At 47.2% G+C, this 23,921-nt stretch overlaps 1 protein-coding gene across 1 annotated transcript in view; it reads right to left on the bottom strand.

The window, feature by feature from the left end:
• Positions 1-8: 8 nt before the first annotated feature.
• Positions 9-23,921, bottom strand: part of LOC149434612 (uncharacterized) — a gene marked incomplete at its 3' end in the record, with an annotated part of 41,488 nt that continues 17,575 nt past the window's right edge. Inside the window, exon 2 of the mRNA XM_089663588.1 lies at positions 9-1,240. Coding sequence (XP_089519714.1) covers positions 9-1,240 — 1,232 coding nt within the window. The remainder of the gene's footprint in view (positions 1,241-23,921) is intronic.

The raw sequence follows: 23,921 nt of genomic DNA, 5'->3' as shown, positions 1-23,921 counted from the left end.
TAAGATGCTTCTGAAAAGTGTGTGGCAGACTTATGTCCGCACACACGACAATTTCCCTTCATATTAAAAACTTCACAAAAATAAACCAGGGAGTCAAAATACACGAGGCAGTCTCGGTGACATGTAGAGTTGCACTCACGACAGTTGGTTGAGTATTCATTCTCGGACTCTATCTTTTTTTTTACGGTTTCTGTCACCTCAAATTGAAAATGCTCGTTCTTTTCAATATCCGTCTTGTGTGCATGCAGATTTTTTTCGGTTTCTTCCAGTTCATGCTGTTTAAACATTGCCTCCTCAATTTTTTGGACAAGTCCATCCAAAACTACCTCCAAAGCATGTCTTTCTGCTAAAACTTTCTTTGTTAAGTTTAAATTTTTACTGGCTATTCCAGGCAAAAAGTGTAAAAGAAATTCCTTAATGCTTGCCATTCCCATCATCCACTGTATTTCATAAACTTTGCACGCATAGTCATCCACTTTTTCGGAGTGGTTATTAGCGTACACCATGCTGTTGTTGACCTTGAAATACACAGGTTTTCCATCTTTAGATTTGGCACAGGGAACGTCAGCTTCCACAATTGCCGAGAGGACGTTTGGTTCCTGGACTTCGGCAAAGGTTGTGAAGAAGACTATATTATCCTTGATGTCATTACCAAATATAGACAAAACATTGTCATAGATGTACGCCTGTGTTGGAGTTAACCGAGCCAAAGTAGACTGGACCACAAAGCAAATGGCATCAATTTCCGTAAATTTGCATTTGGAAAAAAATTCTCTTATCTTCTGCATGATTTTCTCATCGTAGCTTATCCCTCTGGTGTCTCCAAACCCCGGAGTGTCAATGATGGTTATGGAGTACGGGATTTGGAAGTTATCTTCGTGGTTGATCTGGTAGATGGTGACACTGGTTGTTTGGCTGTGAGCTTGAGTCCTCTCACTACTCTCCTCAATTAGTTGGAGGCGATGGTCATCCTTCCAATCCACACCAAAGATACAGTTGACCATAGTGTTAATCAAGGTTGTTTTACCAGATCCGGTTTCACCAACCATCATGATCACTTTGTTTTTCTTATCGGCCTTTGGTGTTCCATATTCCCATATCTTCTGGTGCTGCACACGCTGCATGTTCATCTTGTAAATGGTCAGGAATCCAGCCTTGCTTTTGCTGCTCAAGTACTTGTTTAGTTTCAGTTGTAGAGACTTTTTACAATCTTCTACCATAGAAAGAACTCCTTGTTTACCTATAAAATCAAGAAACAATTATTGACAACTTCTTTATACGGTAAAAATAAGAAGTCACCAAACACTGAAAATTATACAAAGGAGAACAACCCAACAGGTTATGGTGAGGTGGGCTAAAATGAACCAAACCCCACCCTCCCATTTAATTTGTGAGAAACACAGTAGAGCCTTCTAATACCTGTCATTGGCTCCCACTACCATTCCCCTTTCAAACTAGAACCAGTATAATCACCGTTAGGGTAAGCCAAAGGGGGGGGGGGCAAAAAGGGTGGATTCAGAGAGAAATGTAAGGACTAAGTAGGGGTAATTGGGGAACAAACAAAACTAAGTTCAAAAGGTGGGGTATCAAACACTGGGATGCCAATGATAGGTGAATATGGTGGGATTCAGGGTTGGATCTAGCTGGTCTTATATGGGGGTGCAGTAAAAAATGTTAGGGGACAGAGGATAGGAGGTCAGCAGGGCAGCATGCAAAAACAGGAATCAGTAGCAGAGTGTACTGGGGGTCAGCAGGGCAGAGGACAGGAATTATCAGAGCAATGGGCAGAGATCAGCAGTTGTAGGGCAGTGTACAGGGGGTCAGCAGGGCAGAGGAAAGGAATTATCAGAGCAAAGGGCAGAGATCAGCAGTTGTAGGGCAGAGGATGGGCAGTCAGCAAAGCAGAGGACAGGGGTCAGTATGGTAGTGTATTGCTGGGTTCAGCAGTTTGTAGGCCAGTGTACAGGGGGTCAGCAGGGCAGAGGACAGGAATTATCAGAGCAAAGGGCAGAGATCAGAAGTTGTAGGGCAGTGTACAGGGGGTCAGTAGGGCAGAGGATGGGCAGTCAGCAAAGCGGAGGACAGGGGTCAGTATGGTAGTGTATTGCTGGGTTCAGCAGTTTGTAGGTCAGTGTACAGGGGGTCAGCAGGGCAGAGCACAGGAATTATCAGAGCAAAGGGCAGAGATCAGCAGTTGTAGGGCAGTGTACAGGGGGTCAGCAGGGCAGAGGACGGGCAGTCAGCAGAGAGGACGACAAGGGTCAGTATGGTAGTGTATTGCAGATTTCAACAGTTTGTACAGGGGGTCAGCAGGGCAGAGGACAGGAATTATCAGAGCAAAGGGCAGAGATCAGCAGTTGTAGGGCAGTGTACAGGGGGTCAGCAGGGCAGAGGAAAGGAATTATCAGAGCAAAGGGCAGAGTTCAGCAGTTGTAGGGCAGTGTACAGGGGGTCAGCAGGGCAGTGGATGGGCAGTCAGAAGGGGAGTGGAGAGGGGTCAGTGTGGCAGTGTACGTGGGGTCAGCAGGGCAGTGGATGGGCAGTCAGAAGGGGAGTGGACAGGGGTCAGTATGGCAGTGTACGTGGGGTCAGCAGGGCAGAGGACGGTTAGTCAGAAGTGGAGTGGAGGGGTGTCAGTATGGCAGTGTACGCGGGGTCAGCAGGGCAGAGGACATATATGTTTTTAAAGGCAAACTTAGCCTCTAAACTATATAAACAATATACTGCATAAACAATGACAATATTAACAATATTCATAACAAGTAATCTTACTGGCTTTACAATTAAAAAGTCAAAGCAGGATGACAGAATGTGAGCCAGACTGGGATGATGAAAGACATGGGGCACCCTGGGAAAGAACAGAGAAATAAATTCTGTGGCTGGTCAGCGGGAGGGTCTGAAGGGGATGCTGTATACACTGCACACATATACCACAGTCCTCGCACTCACAAAATAACAAATACTGTGCCACAACCGACAGTCTCAAAGTCACAAACCTCAGGACAAAGGAACATTTTTTTTAATTAAATGTTTCCATTTCATATGTTTTTATGCACACAAAAAGGATATTTTTATTCTTTGGCGGCCATACATGGATCACAATTCCTCTGCCTCAGTGGGGGGATCATTGGAGACCGGTTGAATTCTGATCCATGTACAGAAGTCTACCGATCGACTTCTGTACAATCAGCCTCTAGGAAAATTTCTGCACGATCAGCACCACCGACTATAACTAGCAGCACCGATCAGTGCATTCTGGCGGCATTGAAGTCTTTTCACTTTCAGAACACATTACATCAGCGGGAGTGATTTCCCCGTCCACATCAAATTTGTGGATGAGAGAATCAAGTCTTTTTTTTTTTTTTTTGTTCATCCCACTGTTGAACAAAAATAAAATTGACTAATGTATTGTGATGACTTTTGGACTGTTTATTAAGTAAAATGATATTATCCCAAATTGGGAATCCTAGCTGACTGTCAGGGGTTACCATTAGAGATGAGCGAAGAAATGAAAAATTCGATTCGACTGATTCGGCGAATTCGTGGACAATATTCGATTCGAGTCGAATAAATTCGCTGTGAATTTAACTTAAAAAAGGGTGTTTCTAGGCTTCAGAGAGACTTAATATTAGTGCAGAACACTGTACCTTTAATTTAAATGCCCTTGGAGTCTGCTGGGGAAGAGAAATAATACTGTCTGTCAGTATGACATGCAGATGAGTGCCGTCGATCTTAGAATCACTGCACACTTCACTCCTTTGGCCAGTCACGGGGCCAAAACCAGTGTTTGGAGCCACAGTGTGGCGGTGGAGGCAGCAGCAATGGGAGGCCATACAGCAACCTATGACAAAATGGAAACCAGCAGGAGCGTGAGGAGACCTGAAAGTGGCACATGGCAGAGTGGGAGCAATGGGAGGCGGTACAGGGACCCAGGTCACACTGTGGGCCCAGCAGCAGCGTGACCAGGCGGTACGGGGGCCCATGGCCGATATGGGGCTTGGTGGCACCTATGGAAGGCCTGTAATCTGCCAGCAACCTATGACAAAATGGACAACCGCAGGAGTGTGAGGAGATTTCAAAGTGGCACATGGCAGAGTGGAAGCAATGGGAGGCCGTACAGGGACCCAGGTCACACTGTGGGACCAGCATCAGCGTGAACAGGCGGTACGGGGGCCCATGGCCGATTTGACCTCATTCATCCCATAGTCCTGCCGACTCACGAATAGCGTGGCCTCCTCAAAGGGCCTGAGCAAGCGCAGGTGTCACACATGAGCTGACAATGGCTGACATCTAAGTTACACAGGGAGTACCTTTATCCGCTTTTAACATCAGGAAATCTGTGATGGCCTTTAGCTGTTCGTAAAGGCGGTCTAACATATGTAGGGTTGAATTACACCTTGTTGCAACGTCACAGCATGAGGAGTCGGTACGGGGGCCCATGGCAGATTACATGTCTGGCAGCAGCAATGGGAGGCCCGTAATCTGCCAGCACCCTATGTCAAAAAATTTAACACACCAGCAGTGTGAAGAGACCTGAAAGTGGCACATGGCAGCAGAGTGTGGCGATGGAGACAGCAGCAATGGGAGGCCGTACAGGGACCCATGAGAGACTCTGGACTTGGCAGCAGCATGAGGAGGCGGTATATAGGGGCCCATGGCAGATTAGGGGCCTGGCAGCAGCTATGTGAGGCCCGTAATCTGCCTGCACCCTATGTCAAAAAATTAAACACACCAGCAGTGTGAAGAGACCTGAAAGTGGCACATGGCAGCAGAGTGTGGCGATGGAGACAGCAGCAATGGGAGGCCGTACAGGGACCCATGAGAGACTCTAGACTTGGCAGCAGCATGAGGAGGCGGTATATAGGGGCCCATGGCAGATTAGGGGCCTGGCAGCAGCTATGTGAGGCCCGTAATCTGCCTGCACCCTATGTCAAAAAATTTAACACACCAGCAGTGTGAAGAGACCTGAAAGTGGCACATGGCAGCAGAGTGTGGCGATGGAGACAGCAGCAATGGGAGGCCGTACAGGGACCCATGAGAGACTCTGGACTTGGCAGCAGCATGAGGAGGCGGTATATAGGGGCCCATGGCAGATTAGGGGCCTGGCAGCAGCTATGTGAGGCCCGTAATCTGCCTGCACCCTATGTCAAAAAATTAAACACACCAGCAGTGTGAAGAGACCTGAAAGTGGCACATGGCAGAGTGTGGCGATGGAGACAGCAGCAATGGGAGGCCGTACAGGGACCCATGACAGACTCTAGACTTGGCAGCAGCATGAGGAGGCGGTATATAGGGGCCCATGGCAGATTAGGGGCCTGGCAGCAGCTATGTGAGGCCCGTAATCTGCCTGCACCCTATGTCAAAAAATTAAACACACCAGCAGTGTGAAGAGACCTGAAAGTGGCACATGGCAGAGTGTGGCGATGGAGACAGCAGCAATGGGAGGCCGTACAGGGACCCATGAGAGACTCTAGACTTGGCAGCAGCTTGAGGAGGCGGTATATAGGGGCCCATGGCAGATTAGGGGCCTGGCAGCAGCTATGTGAGGCCCGTAATCTGCCTGCACCCTATGTCAAAAAATTTAACACACCAGCAGTGTGAAGAGACCTGAAAGTGGCACATGGCAGCAGAGTGTGGCGATGGAGACAGCAGCAATGGGAGGCCGTACAGGGACCCATGACAGACTCTGGACTTGGCAGCAGCATGAGGAGGCGGTATATAGGGGCCCATGGCAGATTAGGGGCCTGGCAGCAGCTATGTGAGGCCCGTAATCTGCCTGCACCCTATGTCAAAAAATTTAACACACCAGCAGTGTGAAGAGACCTGAAAGTGGCACATGGCAGCAGAGTGTGGCGATGGAGACAGCAGCAATGGGAGGCCGTACAGGGACCCATGAGAGACTCTGGACTTGGCAGCAGCATGAGGAGGCGGTATATAGGGGCCCATGGCAGATTAGGGGCCTGGCAGCAGCTATGTGAGGCCCGTAATCTGCCTGCACCCTATGTCAAAAAATTTAACACACCAGCAGTGTGAAGAGACCTGAAAGTGGCACATGGCAGAGTGTGGCGATGGAGACAGCAGCAATGGGAGGCCGTACAGGGACCCATGAGAGACTCTAGACTTGGCAGCAGCATGAGGAGGCGGTATATAGGGGCCCATGGCAGATTAGGGGCCTGGCAGCAGCTATGTGAGGCCCGTAATCTGCCTGCACCCTATGTCAAAAAATTTAACACACCAGCAGTGTGAAGAGACCTGAAAGTGGCACATGGCAGCAGAGTGTGGCGATGGAGACAGCAGCAATGGGAGGCCGTACAGGGACCCATGAGAGACTCTGGACTTGGCAGCAGCATGAGGAGGCGGTATATAGGGGCCCATGGCAGATTAGGGGCCTGGCAGCAGCTATGTGAGGCCCGTAATCTGCCTGCACCCTATGTCAAAAAATTTAACACACCAGCAGTGTGAAGAGACCTGAAAGTGGCACATGGCAGCAGAGTGTGGCGATGGAGACAGCAGCAATGGGAGGCCGTACAGGGACCCATGACAGACTCTAGACTTGGCAGCAGCATGAGGAGGCGGTATATAGGGGCCCATGGCAGATTAGGGGCCTGGCAGCAGCTATGTGAGGCCCGTAATCTGCCTGCACCCTATGTCAAAAAATTAAACACACCAGCAGTGTGAAGAGACCTGAAAGTGGCACATGGCAGCAGAGTGTGGCGATGGAGACAGCAGCAATGGGAGGCCGTACAGGGACCCATGAGAGACTCTGGACTTGGCAGCAGCATGAGGAGGCGGTATATAGGGGCCCATGGCAGATTAGGGGCCTGGCAGCAGCTATGTGAGGCCCGTAATCTGCCTGCACCCTATGTCAAAAAATTAAACACACCAGCAGTGTGAAGAGACCTGAAAGTGGCACATGGCAGCAGAGTGTGGCGATGGAGACAGCAGCAATGGGAGGCCGTACAGGGACCCATGACAGACTCTAGACTTGGCAGCAGCATGAGGAGGCGGTATATAGGGGCCCATGGCAGATTAGGGGCCTGGCAGCAGCTATGTGAGGCCCGTAATCTGCCTGCACCCTATGTCAAAAAATTAAACACACCAGCAGTGTGAAGAGACCTGAAAGTGGCACATGGCAGAGTGTGGCGATGGAGACAGCAGCAATGGGAGGCCGTACAGGGACCCATGACAGACTCTAGACTTGGCAGCAGCATGAGGAGGCGGTATATAGGGGCCCATGGCAGATTAGGGGCCTGGCAGCAGCTATGTGAGGCCCGTAATCTGCCTGCACCCTATGTCAAAAAATTAAACACACCAGCAGTGTGAAGAGACCTGAAAGTGGCACATGGCAGCAGAGTGTGGCGATGGAGACAGCAGCAATGGGAGGCCGTACAGGGACCCATGAGAGACTCTGGACTTGGCAGCAGCATGAGGAGGCGGTATATAGGGGCCCATGGCAGATTAGGGGCCTGGCAGCAGCTATGTGAGGCCCGTAATCTGCCTGCACCCTATGTCAAAAAATTAAACACACCAGCAGTGTGAAGAGACCTGAAAGTGGCACATGGCAGAGTGTGGCGATGGAGACAGCAGCAATGGGAGGCCGTACAGGGACCCATGACAGACTCTAGACTTGGCAGCAGCATGAGGAGGCGGTATATAGGGGCCCATGGCAGATTAGGGGCCTGGCAGCAGCTATGTGAGGCCCGTAATCTGCCTGCACCCTATGTCAAAAAATTTAACACACCAGCAGTGTGAAGAGACCTGAAAGTGGCACATGGCAGCAGAGTGTGGCGATGGAGACAGCAGCAATGGGAGGCCGTACAGGGACCCATGAGAGACTCTGGACTTGGCAGCAGCATGAGGAGGCGGTATATAGGGGCCCATGGCAGATTAGGGGCCTGGCAGCAGCTATGTGAGGCCCGTAATCTGCCTGCACCCTATGTCAAAAAATTTAACACACCAGCAGTGTGAAGAGACCTGAAAGTGGCACATGGCAGCAGAGTGTGGCGATGGAGACAGCAGCAATGGGAGGCCGTACAGGGACCCATGAGAGACTCTGGACTTGGCAGCAGCATGAGGAGGCGGTATATAGGGGCCCATGGCAGATTAGGGGCCTGGCAGCAGCTATAGGAGGCCCATAATCTGCCAGCACCCTATGTCAAAAAATTCAACACACCAGCAGTGTGAGGAGACCTGAAAGTGGCACATGGCATGAGACACTGTGGACCTGGCAGCAGCATGAGGAGGCGGTATATAGGGGCCCATGGCAGATTAGGGGCCTGGCAGCAGCTATGGGAGGCCCATAATCTGCCAGCACCCTATGTCAAAAAATTCTACACACCAGCAGTGTGTGAGGAGACCTGAAAGTGGCACATGGCAGAGTGTGGCGATGGAGACAGCAGCAATGGGAGGCCGTACAGGGACCCATGAGAGACTCTGGACCTGGCAGCAGCATGAGGAAGCGGTATATAGGGGCCTATGGCAGATTAGGGGCCTGGCAGCAGCTATAGGAGGCCCATAATCTGCCAGCACCCTATGTCAAAAAATTCAACACACCAGCAGTGTGTGAGGAGACCTCAAAGTGGCACATGTTTGAGGCATGATTCATGGCGGATTTAGTCAGTTGTGTCAGGAACTGGTGGTTTGAAATCCAGACTAATCCACGCCTGATTCATTTTCACAAACGTGAGTCTCTCCACACTTTGGGTGGACAGTCGTGTCCTCCGCGGAGTTACAATACCTCCTGCCGCACTAAACACGCGCTCCGATGCCACGCTACTGGCCGGGCATGACAGCCTTTCAAGGGCAAATTCAGCTAGTTGGGGCCAAAGGTCAAGTTTCGTTGCCCAGTAGTCAAGGGGATTGTCTACCTCGGTTGGCAGGGTGCTGTCCAAGTAGGCCCAAGCCTGTTGTTTGAGCTCCTGCTCCAGGTCCACCTGATGCTGCTGCTGCTGCTGCGGCTGGTTAGTAGTTTCCTCACTGCGCTGGTGAAGAAAGCTACTCATCATCGACTGCAGACTGAGGCAGCCACTGCTGGTGGAGCTGCCACTGCTCCTACCACCCCACCCCTCCCCTGCTGCCATGCCAGCGGAACGCGAGCGCACAGGGCCCACAGTGTCTGAGGATGGACGTTGGCGCACAAAGGCAGAGACCAACTGACTACATAGGTGGTTTTTATAGTACGTAATTTTGGCCTCCCTCTCAGCAGGTGTGAAAAAGGCCACCATTTTGGACCGGTAGCGAGGGTCCAACAAGGTGGACAGCCAAAAGTCATCCCTCTGTCTGATGGTTATTATTCGGCTGTCGCTACGCAAGCAACCGAGCATGCTATGGGCCATTTGTGCCAAGGAATGCGAGGGACTCCCTGCCTCCATCTCCACAGCATACTGCCACGGTGCGTCTGGGTCCTCTGTCTCCTCCTCCTCCTCCTCTACCAGATGCTCCTGCTCCTCCACTCCTGTCCGCTGAGTGGAAAAACCACCCATTTCACTCAATAATTCCTGAGCACAAATGTCCTCCTCTACCTCCTCCTCTTCTTCCTGTCCTGCCCCCACAGGGGTCATGTGGCGTTGAGATCTGTGCGCCACGTCTACTGCACCCTGACCAGCCATTGTTAACAGCATTTGTTCCAGGACGTGCAACAGAGGAATGACGTCGTTCATCCCATAGTCCTGCCGACTCACGAATAGCGTGGCCTCCTCAAAGGGCCTGAGCAAGCGGCAGGTGTCACGCATGAGCTGCCAATGGCTGACATCTAAGTTACACAGGGGAGTACCTTTATCCGCTTGTAACATCAGGAAATCGGTGATGGCCTTTCGCTGCTCGTAAAGGCGGTCTAACATGTGTAGGGTTGAATTCCACCTTGTTGCAACGTCGCAGATCAGGCGATGCTGTGGAATTCCGTTCTGCCGCTGCAGCTCAATGAGGGTGTTCTTTGCGGTGTAGGAATGGCTGAAATGCATGCACAGTTTACGTGACATTTTAAGGATGTCTTGCAGTGGGATGGTGGATTTTAGGAACCGCTTGACAACCAGATTGAACACGTGAGCCATGCATGGCGCATGGCACAACCTTCCTTGACGCAGAGCAGACACCATGTTCTTTCCGTTGTCAGTCAACATGGTTCCGATTTTTAGTTTGCGCGGAGACAGCCATCTGTCGATTTCTCTGTTCATTACACTCAGCAGTTCCTCCCCTGTGTGACTACGTTCGCCAAGGCATACCAGGTGCAGCACAGCGTGACACCGTTGCGCCCTGCACATGTGATATGCCGGTCGGGTAATGGGACTTGGCACGGGGGTGGCGGCTGAGGACACGGCGGAAAAAGAGGTGGTAGAGGCGGACATGCTTGCTGGACCAAGGACGTGCAAACGTGGAGGCAAAAGCGTCGTGACCTGTCCAAGTTGCTGGTGCGGCTGTGCCGGCACCACGTTCACCCAGTGGGCCGTAAATGACATGTACTGTCCCTGACCGTAGTTACAGCTCCACACGTCGGCGCTGCCGTGCACTTTGGCAGAGACCGACATGCTCAAAGACTGGCCCACCATCTCTTCTACATGTGAATGCAGGGCTGGCACTGCCTTTTGGGCAAAGAAATGACGGCTTGGCACTCTCCACCGCGGCGCGGCACAAGCCATCATTTCTCGGAAAGGTGCTGAGTCCACCAGTTGGAAAGGGAGGGACTGCAGCACCAGCAACTTGGACAGGAGGACGTTCAGCTTTTGCACCGTCGGGTGCGTGCTCGCAAACTGTTGTCTCTTGGATACGGATTCCAAGAAAGACTGTTGACGGAATCCGAGAAGAGGAGTAGCAGGAGAAGGAGCATCTGAACGAGCGGAAGATGCCAATGAGCGACAACTCCCCTCAGCAGAGGTGTTGGAGCCTTGACTGGCTGATAGAGGGCGATTGACGACGTCGGGTGACGGAGCAAGTAACGGAGCGGGTGATGGAGCGGGGGCTGGGGCAGGCAGAACCGCCGTATGTTTATCACGGTTTTCCCAGGCCACCGAATGGTGACGCTGCATATGCTGACGCAACGCTGTAGTCCCAACATGGGCCCCCTGGCCACGCTTGCATTTCTGGCCACATAGTCGACATACGGCTACGTTTACTTCCTCGGGCGGCTTGAGGAAAAATTGCCACACCACCGAGTAGGAAACTTTGCCCCCGCTACTCTTCACTGGCTGACTGCTACTTCCTCCGTGCGCACCGGCACCACTACTGGCCGTGGTGGTAGGCTGCAGTGGAGCTGGTGCTCTACTCCGTGGACGTTTGGCTCCACTGACACTGATGCGACCCTGCTGCTGTCTCCTGGGCAACCCACCGACTGTTTTGCTCGCTGCCAAGCTGCCACCCTCTTCTCCTGATGATGCGGAAGAAATTGCCTGATGACGACGAGGCTGCCAAGTGCGATCAACCTCCTCATCATCAAGTAGGGTCTCCGCCTCACTACTAGCCCCCTCGGCTGCGTCTGGGTCAGGAGACAGACCTGTCTCTAGACCGGCTACCGAGCCACTCTCCTCGCCAGTACTTGTTCGCTTGGCTGCTGAAAAGGCCGATGTCTCCCCCCGTTCCTGACCGCCCTCTGTTAGCTCTTCCTCACTGTACAGTGGGGCTGAGCCCACAGCATGCGATACTTCGCTTGGTGAAGGAACAGCAAAGGACAGGGGCAGGTAGAGGACACGTGATTTCAGTGGGCTTGGTCCCGGGCCATGCCAACTAACGGTTGTGTCTGACGTACCCACCGACCGTTGGCTGTAGGTGTCAGAGGTGACCTGGGAAGAGGAAGACGACCGAGCCAACCAATCAATGACGGCAGGGTTGTCGGTGGAGACACGACCGCTGGATGACACCGGGAGCACTGGCCTCTGGCTGCGAATACTGCTGCCTCGACCCCTTCCTCTGCTGCCACGTCTGCTCGCTCCTAAAACATTGCCTCCTCTGCCACTCCTCTGCATGTTGTCTGACATACTATTTAATTCAACGATTAGGTGTCCCTGAGTAACAATTCTCTGGCACTCAGTAACAATTCTGTCTGTCCCTGAGTATGAATTCTGTGGCCCTGAGTAACAATTCTGTGTCTGTGCGAGTAACAATTCTGTGTCTGTGCGAGTAACAATTCTGTGTCTGTGCAAGTAACAATTTTGTGTCTGTGCGAGTAACAATTCTCTGGCACTCAGTAACAATTCTGTCTGTCCCTGAGTAACAATTCTCTGGCACTCAGTAACAATTCTGTCTGTCCCTGAGTAACAATTCTCTGGCACTCAGTAACAATTCTGTCTGTCCCTGAGTATGAATTCTGTGGCCCTGAGTAACAATTCTGTGTCTGTGCGAGTAACAATTCTGTGTCTGTGCAAGTAACAATTTTGTGTCTGTGCGAGTAACAATTCTCTGGCACTCAGTAACAATTCTGTCTGTCCCTGAGTAACAATTCTCTGGCACTCAGTAACAATTCTGTCTGTCCCTGAGTAACAATTCTCTGGCACTCAGTAACAATTCTGTCTGTCCCTGAGTAACAATTCTCTGGCACTCAGTAACAATTCTGTGTCTGTGCGAGTAACAATTCTGTGTCTGTGCAAGTAACAATTTTGTGTCTGTGCGAGTAACAATTCTCTGGCACTCAGTAACAATTCTGTCTGTCCCTGAGTAACAATTCTCTGGCACTCAGTAACAATTCTGTCTGTCCCTGAGTAACAATTCTCTGGCACTCAGTAACAATTCTGTCTGTCCCTGAGTATGAATTCTGTGGCCCTGAGTAACAATTCTGTGTCTGTGCGAGTAACAATTCTGTGTCTGTGCAAGTAACAATTTTGTGTCTGTGCGAGTAACAATTCTCTGGCACTCAGTAACAATTCTGTCTGTCCCTGAGTAACAATTCTCTGGCACTCAGTAACAATTCTGTCTGTCCCTGAGTAACAATTCTCTGGCACTCAGTAACAATTCTGTCTGTCCCTGAGTAACAATTCTCTGGCACTCAGTAACAATTCTGTCTGTCCCTGAGTAACAATTCTCTGGCACTCAGTAACAATTCTGTCTGTCCCTGAGTATGAATTCTGTGGCCCTGAGTAACAATTCTGTGTCTGTGCGAGTAACAATTCTGTGTCTGTGCAAGTAACAATTTTGTGTCTGTGCGAGTAACAATTCTCTGGCACTCAGTAACAATTCTGTCTGTCCCTGAGTAACAATTCTCTGGCACTCAGTAACAATTCTGTCTGTCCCTAAGTAACAATTCTCTGGCACTCAGTAACAATTCTGTCTGTCCCTGAGTATGAATTCTGTGGCCCTGAGTAACAATTCTGTGTCTGTGCGAGTAACAATTCTGTGTCTGTGCAAGTAACAATTTTGTGTCTGTGCGAGTAACAATTCTCTGGCACTCAGTAACAATTCTGTCTGTCCCTGAGTAACAATTCTCTGGCACTCAGTAACAATTCTGTCTGTCCCTGAGTAACAATTCTCTGGCACTCAGTAACAATTCTGTCTATCCCTGAGTATGAATTCTGTGGCCCTGAGTAACAATTCTGTGTCTGTGCGAGTAACAATTCTGTGTCTGTGCAAGTAACAATTTTGTGTCTGTGCGAGTAACAATTCTCTGGCACTCAGTAACAATTCTGTCTGTCCCTGAGTAACAATTCTCTGGCACTCAGTAACAATTCTGTCTGTCCCTGAGTAACAATTCTCTGGCACTCAGTAACAATTCTGTCTGTCCCTGAGTAACAATTCTCTGGCACTCAGTAACAATTCTGTCTGTCCCTGAGTAACAATTCTCTGGCACTCAGTAACAATTCTGTCTGTCCCTGAGTATGAATTCTGTGGCCCTGAGTAACAATTCTGTGTCTGTGCGAGTAACAATTCTGTGTCTGTGCAAGTAACAATTTTGTGTCTGTGCGAGTAACAATTCTCTGGCACTCAGTAACAATTCTGTCTGTCCCTGAGTAACAATTCTCTGGCACTCAGTAACAATTCTGTCTGTCCCTGAGTAACAAGTCTCTGGCACTCAGTAACAATTCTGTCTGTCCCTGAGTATGAATTCTGTGGCCCTGAGTAACAATTCTGTGTCTGTGCGAGTAACAATTCTGTGTCTGTGCAAGTAACAATTTTGTGTCTGTGCGAGTAACAATTCTCTGGCACTCAGTAACAATTCTGTCTGTCCCTGAGTAACAATTCTCTGGCACTCAGTAACAATTCTGTCTGTCCCTGAGTAACAATTCTCTGGCACTCAGTAACAATTCTGTCTGTCCCTGAGTAACAATTCTCTGGCACTCAGTAACAATTCTGTCTGTCCCTGAGTAACAATTCTCTGGCACTCAGTAACAATTCTGTCTGTCCCTGAGTAACAATTCTGTCTGTCCCTGAGAATGAATTCTGTGGCCCTGAGTAAGAATTCTCTGGCACTCAGTAACAATTCTGTCTGTCCCTGAGTAACAATTCTCTGGCACTCAGTAACAATTCTGTCTGTCCCTGAGTAAAAATTCTGTGGCCCTAATAACGTTTCTGTGGCCCTAAGTAACAATTCTCTGGCACTGAGTAACAATTCTGTCTGTCCCTGAGTATGAATTCTGTGGCCCTAACTAGCGTTTCTTTGTCCCTAAATAACGATTCTGTGGCCCTCATTAACAAGTCTGTGTCCCTGAGTAATGGTTCTCTGTCCCTAAGTAACTTCTCTCTGTCCCCAATTCTCGTTTCTGTGGCCCTAACTCTGTCCCTGTCCCTAGTACAGAGCGGTCTGCCTCTGTTCAATGACTGCAGGCAAATGAAGATTTCCAAAATGGCCGCTATATATACCTCGACCATTACACAGTGCTGGCTGGCTGGCTGCTGATTGGCTGATGCGATCACATGTCGTTGAGGAATGCATTATGGGGCAGCGCGCCTTGTCTGCGCGCCTTCCCCGACATCCCCGCTCCGTCGCCGCACATGTCAGCCGCCATTTTCGGAAAAATTTCGATTCGCGCGTCCGAATTAGGCTGTTTTTCGGATTCGGCACGAATCGAAATTTTTCCGATATTCGACTCGAATTCCACTTCGGATACTTCGATTCGCTCATCTCTAGTTACCATCCTTGGTTGATTTCAAGTGACCTTCTAGGAAGTTACAAAAAACAATGAGTGGAAGAAACTTGTTTACCCCCTTCCTGTCCGGACACTTCCCCCCCCTTCCAGTCCAGACACTTCCCCCCCCTTCCTGTCCGGACACTTCCCCCCCCTTCCTGTCCGGACACTTCCCCCCCCTTCCAGTCCAGACACTTCCCCCCCCTTCCTGTCCGGACACTTTCACCCCCTTCCAGTCCGGACACTTTCACCCCCTTCCAGTCCGGACACTTTCACCTCCTTCCAGTCCGGACACTTTCACCCCCTTCCTGTCCGGACACTTTCACCTCCTTCCAGTCCGGACACTTTCCCCCCCTTCCAGTCCGGACACTTTCCCCCCCTTCCAGTCCGGACACTTTCCCCCCCTTCCAGTCCGGACACTTCCCCCCCTTCCAGTCCGGACACTTTCCCCCCCTTCCAGTCCGGACACTTCCCCCCCCCTTCCAGTCCGGACGCTTTCCCCCCCCCCTCCTTCCAGTCCAGACGCTTTCCCCCCCCTTCCAGTCCGGACGCTTCCCCCACCCTTCCAGTCCGGACGCTTCCCCCCCCCCTTCCAGTCCGGACGCTTTCCCCCCCCCTTCCAGTCCGGACGCTTTCCCCCCCCCTTCCAGTCCGGACGCTTTCCCCCCCCCTTCCAGTCCGGACGCTTTCCCCCCCCCCCCTTCCAGTCCGGACACTTTTACCCCCTTCTTGTCCAGGGCAATTTTCAGCTTTCAGCGCTATCACACTTTGAATGACAATTGCGCAGTCATGCAACACTGAACCCATATGAATTTTTTACCATTTTTTTGAGACAGATAAAACTTTATTTTGGTGGTATTTATTCACCGCTGGGATTTTTATTTTTTTTCATATGTAAAAAAAAGTGTTTTTTCTTATAAAATTTTGCAAATAAATAATCTTTCATCATAAGTCTTGCCCAAAATGTATTCCGTTATATTTTTAGTAAAAAACAAAATAAGCCAAATTAGTTAATAACCAAAAATTATAATTTTTAAACATTTTTTTTTACATTTTTATTTTATTTTTTATATTATTATTTATGGTTTTTTTTTTTTTTTTTTTACATACTGTCACCCTAGCAGTACAGTGTCACCATGGTGACACTGTACTACTTGTGGGGGGTGATGAAGATTTTTTTTTTTTACAGTGATTGCTTTTACACCCATATAGGATGTAAAAGCAATCATTTCTCTTTCTCTCTGTCTGCATTCTTGCAGCCATTGAGAAATACTGAGTGAGCTGTGATTGGTCACACCTTGCCACATGGTACAATGCTGTTGTGAATAGCCCTGTACCATGTGACCTCTGTGGTCATTCACAGATTTCACACGTAGTAAGCAATGATGTGACATCTTGCTTACTACTTTGCATGTGATCACTGATTGGCCAATCAGTGATCACATGATCGGGGCCTCGTACAGAGGTCCTGTCCGACGATCGGTGTTTCACTGTGTCCAGAGGACACAGAGGGCCCCGGATTGCGGTGCTGCGCGCTCCCAGGGAGTACACACAGCTAGAAAAGGCGGGTGCCGTTTATGAACGGCAACCCGCCCCTGGAGTGCCACCGCCCTGCCGTTTATAAACAGTGGCCGGACGGCAAGGGGTTAAGATACAATGAGGTTAAACACCACTATTTGAATTTCTGCAGGTGATGAAACACCCTACCAAAGTGACAAACGTGAGACAAAATCCTTATTGTCTTATTTCTCCCAAAACCTTGGAAGATGTGTGATCACCAAACAAAACCTCGGAACTGTCACAATCAGCTGTAGCAACCTTGCTCATCAGAAATGGATGCAGAGTCCCCCTTTTTATTTAAAGTATTCATTTATCCTTTATTCTCCTTCCCCCTCCCTTCCTGAGAGGCTCAGTGACAGATGTGTGTGTGTTTAAAAAGTCACTGGCAGGTAGAGCAGCAGGGGGCCCAGAGCTACAAAGCCCCCCCATAGAGACAGAGCCTGATTGTCCACAGAAGTATGTAAACTCTCACCTCCTAACAGAGATAAGGTAGTTGTTCCCGGGACTTGAAAGAGATTCTAACCTCATAAAACCTAGCAGCGTAGGTGACAGAATGAACTGAACATTCCTCAAGTCAGTTTGTCCCCTATGTTTCATATCCTGGATTATGAAGCTGTTGGTTTTAATGCACCCGACGATCCCTCCCTAACAGGGTATTGGCCAGTTACTCAGAGCCACCCCCCCTGCTGGGGGACTTTAAAACACAGGCTAGCAGGCCTAAAGGGTTAAGCTAAACACATCTCCCAATTTTACCATCAATATACCACCTGGGGAGACCCTTTCGCTCTGCAACGTGGATCTGCTTACAAACCAAGGCGTACTGGCAAGTAACTTAACCCTTTAACTTCCTTCCTATTATCTCTTTGCTGTGCTGTGGTTTTTTTATATATATGTATATATATCTTAGTTACATCTTCTTTGTAAATATTAGTTTTATTGCACCTGTTTGACTCTTTTAGTAATAAATCTTTCTTTCTGAAAGTGTTGAACTGTTCCTATAGTTCTTAATTGCAATTTACGAATCCCTGCCTTTGAAAAGACGCTACTGTTTGTTTTAATCTCTGTATAACGGGCCTGCAGACCGTGTATTAACTGATAACGAGAGTTTCCCCTTTCTCTGTGCAAAAAGGGGTGGTGGCAGTAGAGGGTTAGCTGCGTAATTAACCCGACCCAGTAACAAGCGCATTCAGACTGCAGGCACAGATTGTAGTCCCTTAGCTGGAAAATCGTTATGCAGGGTGCAGCTGTCTGTGGTATTGTTACGCACGTCACACCGTGGTTTTAGATCGGCCGGTCCTTCGGTCACGAGTTTGGTGAGAAGGTCTGGGGTCTGACGCCGCGATCGTGACATCAGCTATTGAATCCTGAGGTTAGAATCCAGTCCAAGCTGTTTACCCTAATTATCACACAATAGTTCTAGTAACTTGAAGCTTTTCTATGTCACATATCCTTCATCTGTATATCCAATGTAAGGTAAAAGACTTGGTTCATTTAAGATACAAAGTGGCTTATATCAACGGAAATATTATCAAGGGTATATTTCCACACACCAAAATCTATTCGATAAAGTTGGGTACTGCATCCCACTCAACTGAAGTTTGAAGTGATAAAATATAAGATGATTTGTGAGTTGGGTCATTCCTATATTTCCAAAGGAAATCAGCCATTCCAATACAGTTCATATCAGAAAAATGAGAAACCAAATGTATTCACAGATTTCTATGGTCCTTATCCAAGAGTTAGTAGAGAAATCATTTATACTTGAATAGGACATATATTTTATCCATAAGGACATACTGTTTATATAAAAGAGTGAGTCGTCATTAAGACCACCAGTTCATTTGTAATACAGTCAGGTCCATAAATATTGGGACATGGACACAATTCTAACATTTTTGGCTCTATACACCACCACAATGGATTTGAAATGAAACGAACAAGATGTGCTTTAACTGCAGACTGTCAGCTTTAATTTGAGGGTATTTACATCCAAATCAGGTGAACGGTGTAGGAATTACAACAGTTTGCATATGTTTGCATATGTGTCTCCCACTTGGGACAGAATAATAATCATAAATCAAACTTTCACTTTTTAATACTTGGTTGCAAATCCTTTGCAGTCAATTACAGCCTGAAGTGTGGAACGCATAGACATCACCAGACGCTGGGTTTCATCCCTGGTGATGCTCTGCCAGGCCTCTACTGCAACTGTCTTCAGTTCCTGCTTGTTCTTGGGGCATTTTCCCTTCAGTTTTGTCTTCAGCAAGTGAAATGCTCAATCGGATTCAGGTCAGGTGATTGACTTGGCCATTGTAGAACATTCCACTTCTTTGGTTGCTTTTGCAGTCTGCTTTGGGTCATTGTCCATCTGCACTGTGAAGCGTCCAATGAGTTGTGAAGCATTTGGCTGAATATGAGCCGATAATATTCCCGAAACACTTCACAATTCATCCGGCTGCTTCTGTCAGCAGTCACATCATCAATAAATACAAGAGAAGCAGTTCCATTGGCAGCCATACATGCCCACGCCATGACACTACCACCACCATGCTTCACTGATGAGGTGCAATGCTTAGGATCATGAGCAGTTCCTTCTCCATACTCTTCTCTTTCCATCACTCTGGTACAAGTTGATGTTGGTCTCATCTGTCCATAGGATGTTGTTCCAGAACTGTGAAGGCTTTTTTACATGTCGTTTGGAAAGCTCTAATCTGGCCTTCCTGTTTTTTGAGGCTCATCAATGGTTTCCATCTTGTGGTGAACCCTCTGTATTCACTCTGGTGAAGTCTTCTCTTGATTGGTGACTTTGACACACATACACCTACCTCCTGGAGAGTGTTCTTGATCTGGCCAACTGTTGTGAAGGGTGTTTTCTTCACCAGGGAAAGAATTCTTCGCTCATCCACCACAGTTGTTTTCCGTGGTCTTCCGGGTCTTTTGGTGTTGCTGAGCTCACCGGTGCGTTCCTTCTTTTTAAGAATGTTCCAAACAGTTGTTTTGGCCACACCTAATGTTTTTGCTATCTCTCTGATGGGTTTGTTTTGTTTTTTCAGCCTAATGATGGCTTCACTGATAGTGACAGCTCTTTGGATCTCATCTTGAGAGTTGACAGCAACAGATTCCAAATGCAAATAGCACACTTGAAATGAACTCTGGACCTTTTATCTGCTCATTGTAATTGGGATAATGAGGGAATAACACCCACCTGAGAAGCCAACTGTCCCATTACATTTGGTCACCTTAACAAGTGTGAGGCACATATGCAAACTGTTGTAATTCCTACACCGTTCACCTGATTTGGATGTAAATACCCTCAAATTAAAGCTGACAGTCTGCAGTTAAAGCACATCTTGTTCATTTCATTTTCCTGTTGGACCCACTTTCTGACTACCCCTGCATATCGATCCCTCATGGACCAATCTGTCTGAATTGACTTAGACTTCCTGATGGTGTTACTCAGTTGCATTTGACCCGATGGTGGTCATCATACTCCCCCCCTGTGTTCAACCCACAATCACTTGACACTGATGACAGTTTAGACTTCAACTACATCCGCTATTGTCCGTATTGATGATAAAACAATTTTGGCAGTCACTCCCTCCCTTACTTTATCCTTCCCATGCGCTTCCCTTCCCCTCCCCCCCCCCTTTTTTTTTTCTTCTCTCTCTTTCCTTCTTTCTCGCTTTTCTCCTCTTCTTCTCCTCTCATATGCTTGTACACGTTTTAGATAATCATTCAGAAGAACAATAGGCATGCTGACAGCATCATCTCCTTCTCTCTATTAGGGGTTCCCATGACAATTTACTCCCACATTCGCACTCGGATACCTCCAACATCTCAAACCTGTAGCATTGACGTTTGCTTAGACGTTGTACATACCCTCCTCTCCTCTACAGATCCACACTTCGAGACATTACTGTAGGAGGCCGGCGCCTCTTTATTTCAGTCGCTTGACCAGAATACCTGAATATTACAGGCACAACCCTGTCGTGGTCTAGTTCATCCACATTGATCATTCTTGCGTTGGACTTCATTTGCACATTTTCTTGTGTCAATCTGTATTTTGTTTTCAATAAACTTTAAAAAAAAAAAAAAATTGGTACAGTTGATCCAGGGAATATCCGATTGCCTCTCAGGGGATCAGGGAGGAATATTTTTCCCTGCGGGAGCAAATTGACTCTTTGCTGGGTTTTTGTGCCTTCCTCTGGATCAACTGTGGGTCTAGGATCATAACTTTTTTTTTTTTTTTTTTTTTTTTTTAATGGTTGAACTGGATGGACTTTTGTCTTTTTTCAGCCAGACTAATGCAGGCCATAGACGGGGAGAAAACCGGACGTTTTTTTTTTTAAGAAAAACTAAAAATCGGTTGTTCAATCAGCCGACGTTACACCCATTGGTAAAAAAAGGTCGGCTGATTTTCGTCCCGGCTACGACCGGCAATTATATAGAATATGCAGAAGAAGAAGAAATAGAATATGAATAAAAAGAAGAAATAGAATATGAATAAAATGAAGAAATAAAATATGAAGAAAATGAAGAAATAGAATATGAAGAAGAAATAGAATATGAATAAAAAGAAGAAATAAAATATGAAGAAGAAGAAATATAAGAAATAGAATATGAAGTAGAAAAAGAAGAAATAGAATATGAATAAGAATAAGAAAAAAAAAGAATTTCAGTCTGATATTATATTTGACATTTAAAAGTATAGCAACATTGTATCTATTTGTATCCATTTCGGCTACAGATGTTTCTATTCGGATACAAATAGATACAATGTTGCTATACTTTTAAATGTCAAATATAATATCGGACTGAAATTCTTTTTTTTTCTTCTTCTTATTCATATTCTATTTCTGCTTTTTCTACTTCTTCATATTCTATTTCTTATATTTCTTCTTCTTCATATTCTATTTCTTCTTTTTATTCATATTCTATTTCTACTTCTGCATATTCTATTTCTTCTATTTCTTCTTCTTCTTTATATTCTATTTCTTCTTTTTATTCATATTCTATTTCTCCTTCTCATTCATATTCTATTTTTTCCTTTTCTTCTTTTCCTTCTTCTTTCATGTCACTGATCATGCGCATTTTTTAAAATTGGAAAAAGATCGGCAGATTTGTCCACCATTGCCGCGAAAATCAGCAGAACAACAAATTTGGCCGATTTTTTTCCAGCAGGACCGATACGCGAAAAGGGCAAAAATCACAAAAAACGGCTGACCGATTACTGCACTAACGATCCGAAAATCGTCCGATTTTTTTTTTTCGCACAATTTTCGGCCATTTTTCATCCCATCTATGGCCCGCATTACTATGTAACTATGTAGTTCCACTGAAAAACTCTTATGTCCTCATTCACACTGGGCGTTTTATAGCCTTAGCTGTATAAAGTGACGTGATGGCATTTTTTAGCATTTAGCTGCGTTTTTAGCATTTTTTACACACAAAAAAAATTTTGGCTAACAAAAAAATGCCCCAAAATGCCAGTTCGCCAAGTTTTGCCGCATTTACCAGCATTAAAGCGTTTTTACAACTGAAAACTCTAGAAACCCATTAATTCCAACCAAAAAACGCCCAGGATAACATGCTGGGGAGCTTACTGGCTGTAGAAAAAAATGCCAAAAGCCAAAAATAGCCGCTGTAAAAACATCCCGTGTGCATGAGGATTATTACTCAGAAAACGTTACAACTTTCACATTGCACCCAAATAAAGGGAAAACCCGCCTTCCCACCAACCATGTGACTATTAAAGGTTCATGTTATCGTTTTTTTCCACTGGCCATGAATCTCCCATAATTCCCCCCTACAATAATCCCCCAATTACAACAATACGTTGTCATACCCGTCTCCAGAGCATCAGCCATGGTCTCTGCGTTGTGCCTGCTTCCTCCAGTCTCCTGGCTCCACTCTTATAAACTCTTCAGCCTCTTTCACTTTCCGTTCCTCTGGACTTCCGTCAGCAAAAAAATTCTGCTTTTTTTTTTATTTTATTAGAAATAACACAGAGCTTGTACTTCTCTCGCCAGAGATGGTTAAAGTGGAACTTCACTCTCAGTCAACATGGACTATTTTTAATACTTATGCTGCTGGAATGAGTCAGATTTGGCTTTTTCTTTCTCCACTTTTTATGTCATACCAATACAAACAAAAGAAAAAAAACATGGGAATGCTGAAACATTTGTACTTGTGACAATTTCTGGGCAAAGTGGTGCGTTACCTGACTTCTGTGCCAATTCAAGGGTTCCAATATTTTTGGCCATGACAATACATAGGATTGGGATGAGATGCTAGGGGAGGAAGGAAGAACCAAAGAACTGAAGAGTTCATAAGAGGGATGGGAAGGAAATTCAAGGGTGCCAATATTTTTGGCCATGACTGTACATAGGATTTGGATGGGATGCTAGGGGAGGAAGGAAGAACCAACGATCCGAAGAGTTCGTAAAAAGTATGGGAAGGAAATTCAGGGGTGCCAATATTTTTGGCCATGACTATACATAGGGTTGGGATGGGATGCTAAAGGAGGAAGGAAGAACCAAAGAACTGAAGAGTTCATAATTGGGATTGGAAGGAAATTCAGGGGGGCCAATATTTTTGTCCATGACTGTACATAGGATTCGGATGGGATGCTAGGGGAGGAAGGAAGAACCAAAGAACTGAAGAGCTCATAAGAGAGATGGGAAGGAAATTCAGGGGTGCCAATATTTTTGGCCATGACTATACAGAGGATTGGGATGGGATGCTAGGTGAAGAAGGAAGGAAGAACCAAAGAACTGAAGAGTTCATAAGAGGGATGGGAAGGAAATTCAGGGGTGCCAATATTTTGGCCATGACTGTACATAGGATTGGGATGGGATGGGATGCTAGGGAGGAAAGAAGAACCAAAGAACCAAAGAGTTCAAAAGAGGGATGGGAAGGAAATTCAGGGGTGCCAATATATTTGGCCATGACTATACAGAGGATTGGGATGGGATGCTAGGGGAGGAAGGAAGAACCAAAGAACTGAAAAGCTCATAAGAGGGATGGGAAGGAAATTCAGGGGTGCCAATATTTTTGGCCATGACTATACAGAAGATTGGGATGGGATGCTAGTGGAAGAAGGAAGGAAGAACCAAAGAACTGAAGAGTTCATAAGAGGGATGGAAAGGAAATTCAGGGGTGCCAATATTTTTGGCCATGACTATACATAGGATTGGGATGGGATGCTAGGGGAGGAAGAAAGAACCAACGATCTGAAGAGTTTGTAAGAGTTATAGGAAGGAAATTCAGGGTTGCCAATATTTTTGGCCATGATTATGCATAGGATTGGGATGGGAT

Source organism: Staurois parvus, unplaced genomic scaffold (genome assembly GCF_062004578.1).
Source record: "Staurois parvus isolate SC_StPar_1 unplaced genomic scaffold, SC_StPar_1.0 ptg001724l, whole genome shotgun sequence".
In the NCBI taxonomy this organism is placed as follows: domain Eukaryota; kingdom Metazoa; phylum Chordata; class Amphibia; order Anura; family Ranidae; genus Staurois; species Staurois parvus.
Note: the sequence above shows the minus strand (reverse complement) of the source record. Positions and strands in the feature narration are given on the sequence as shown.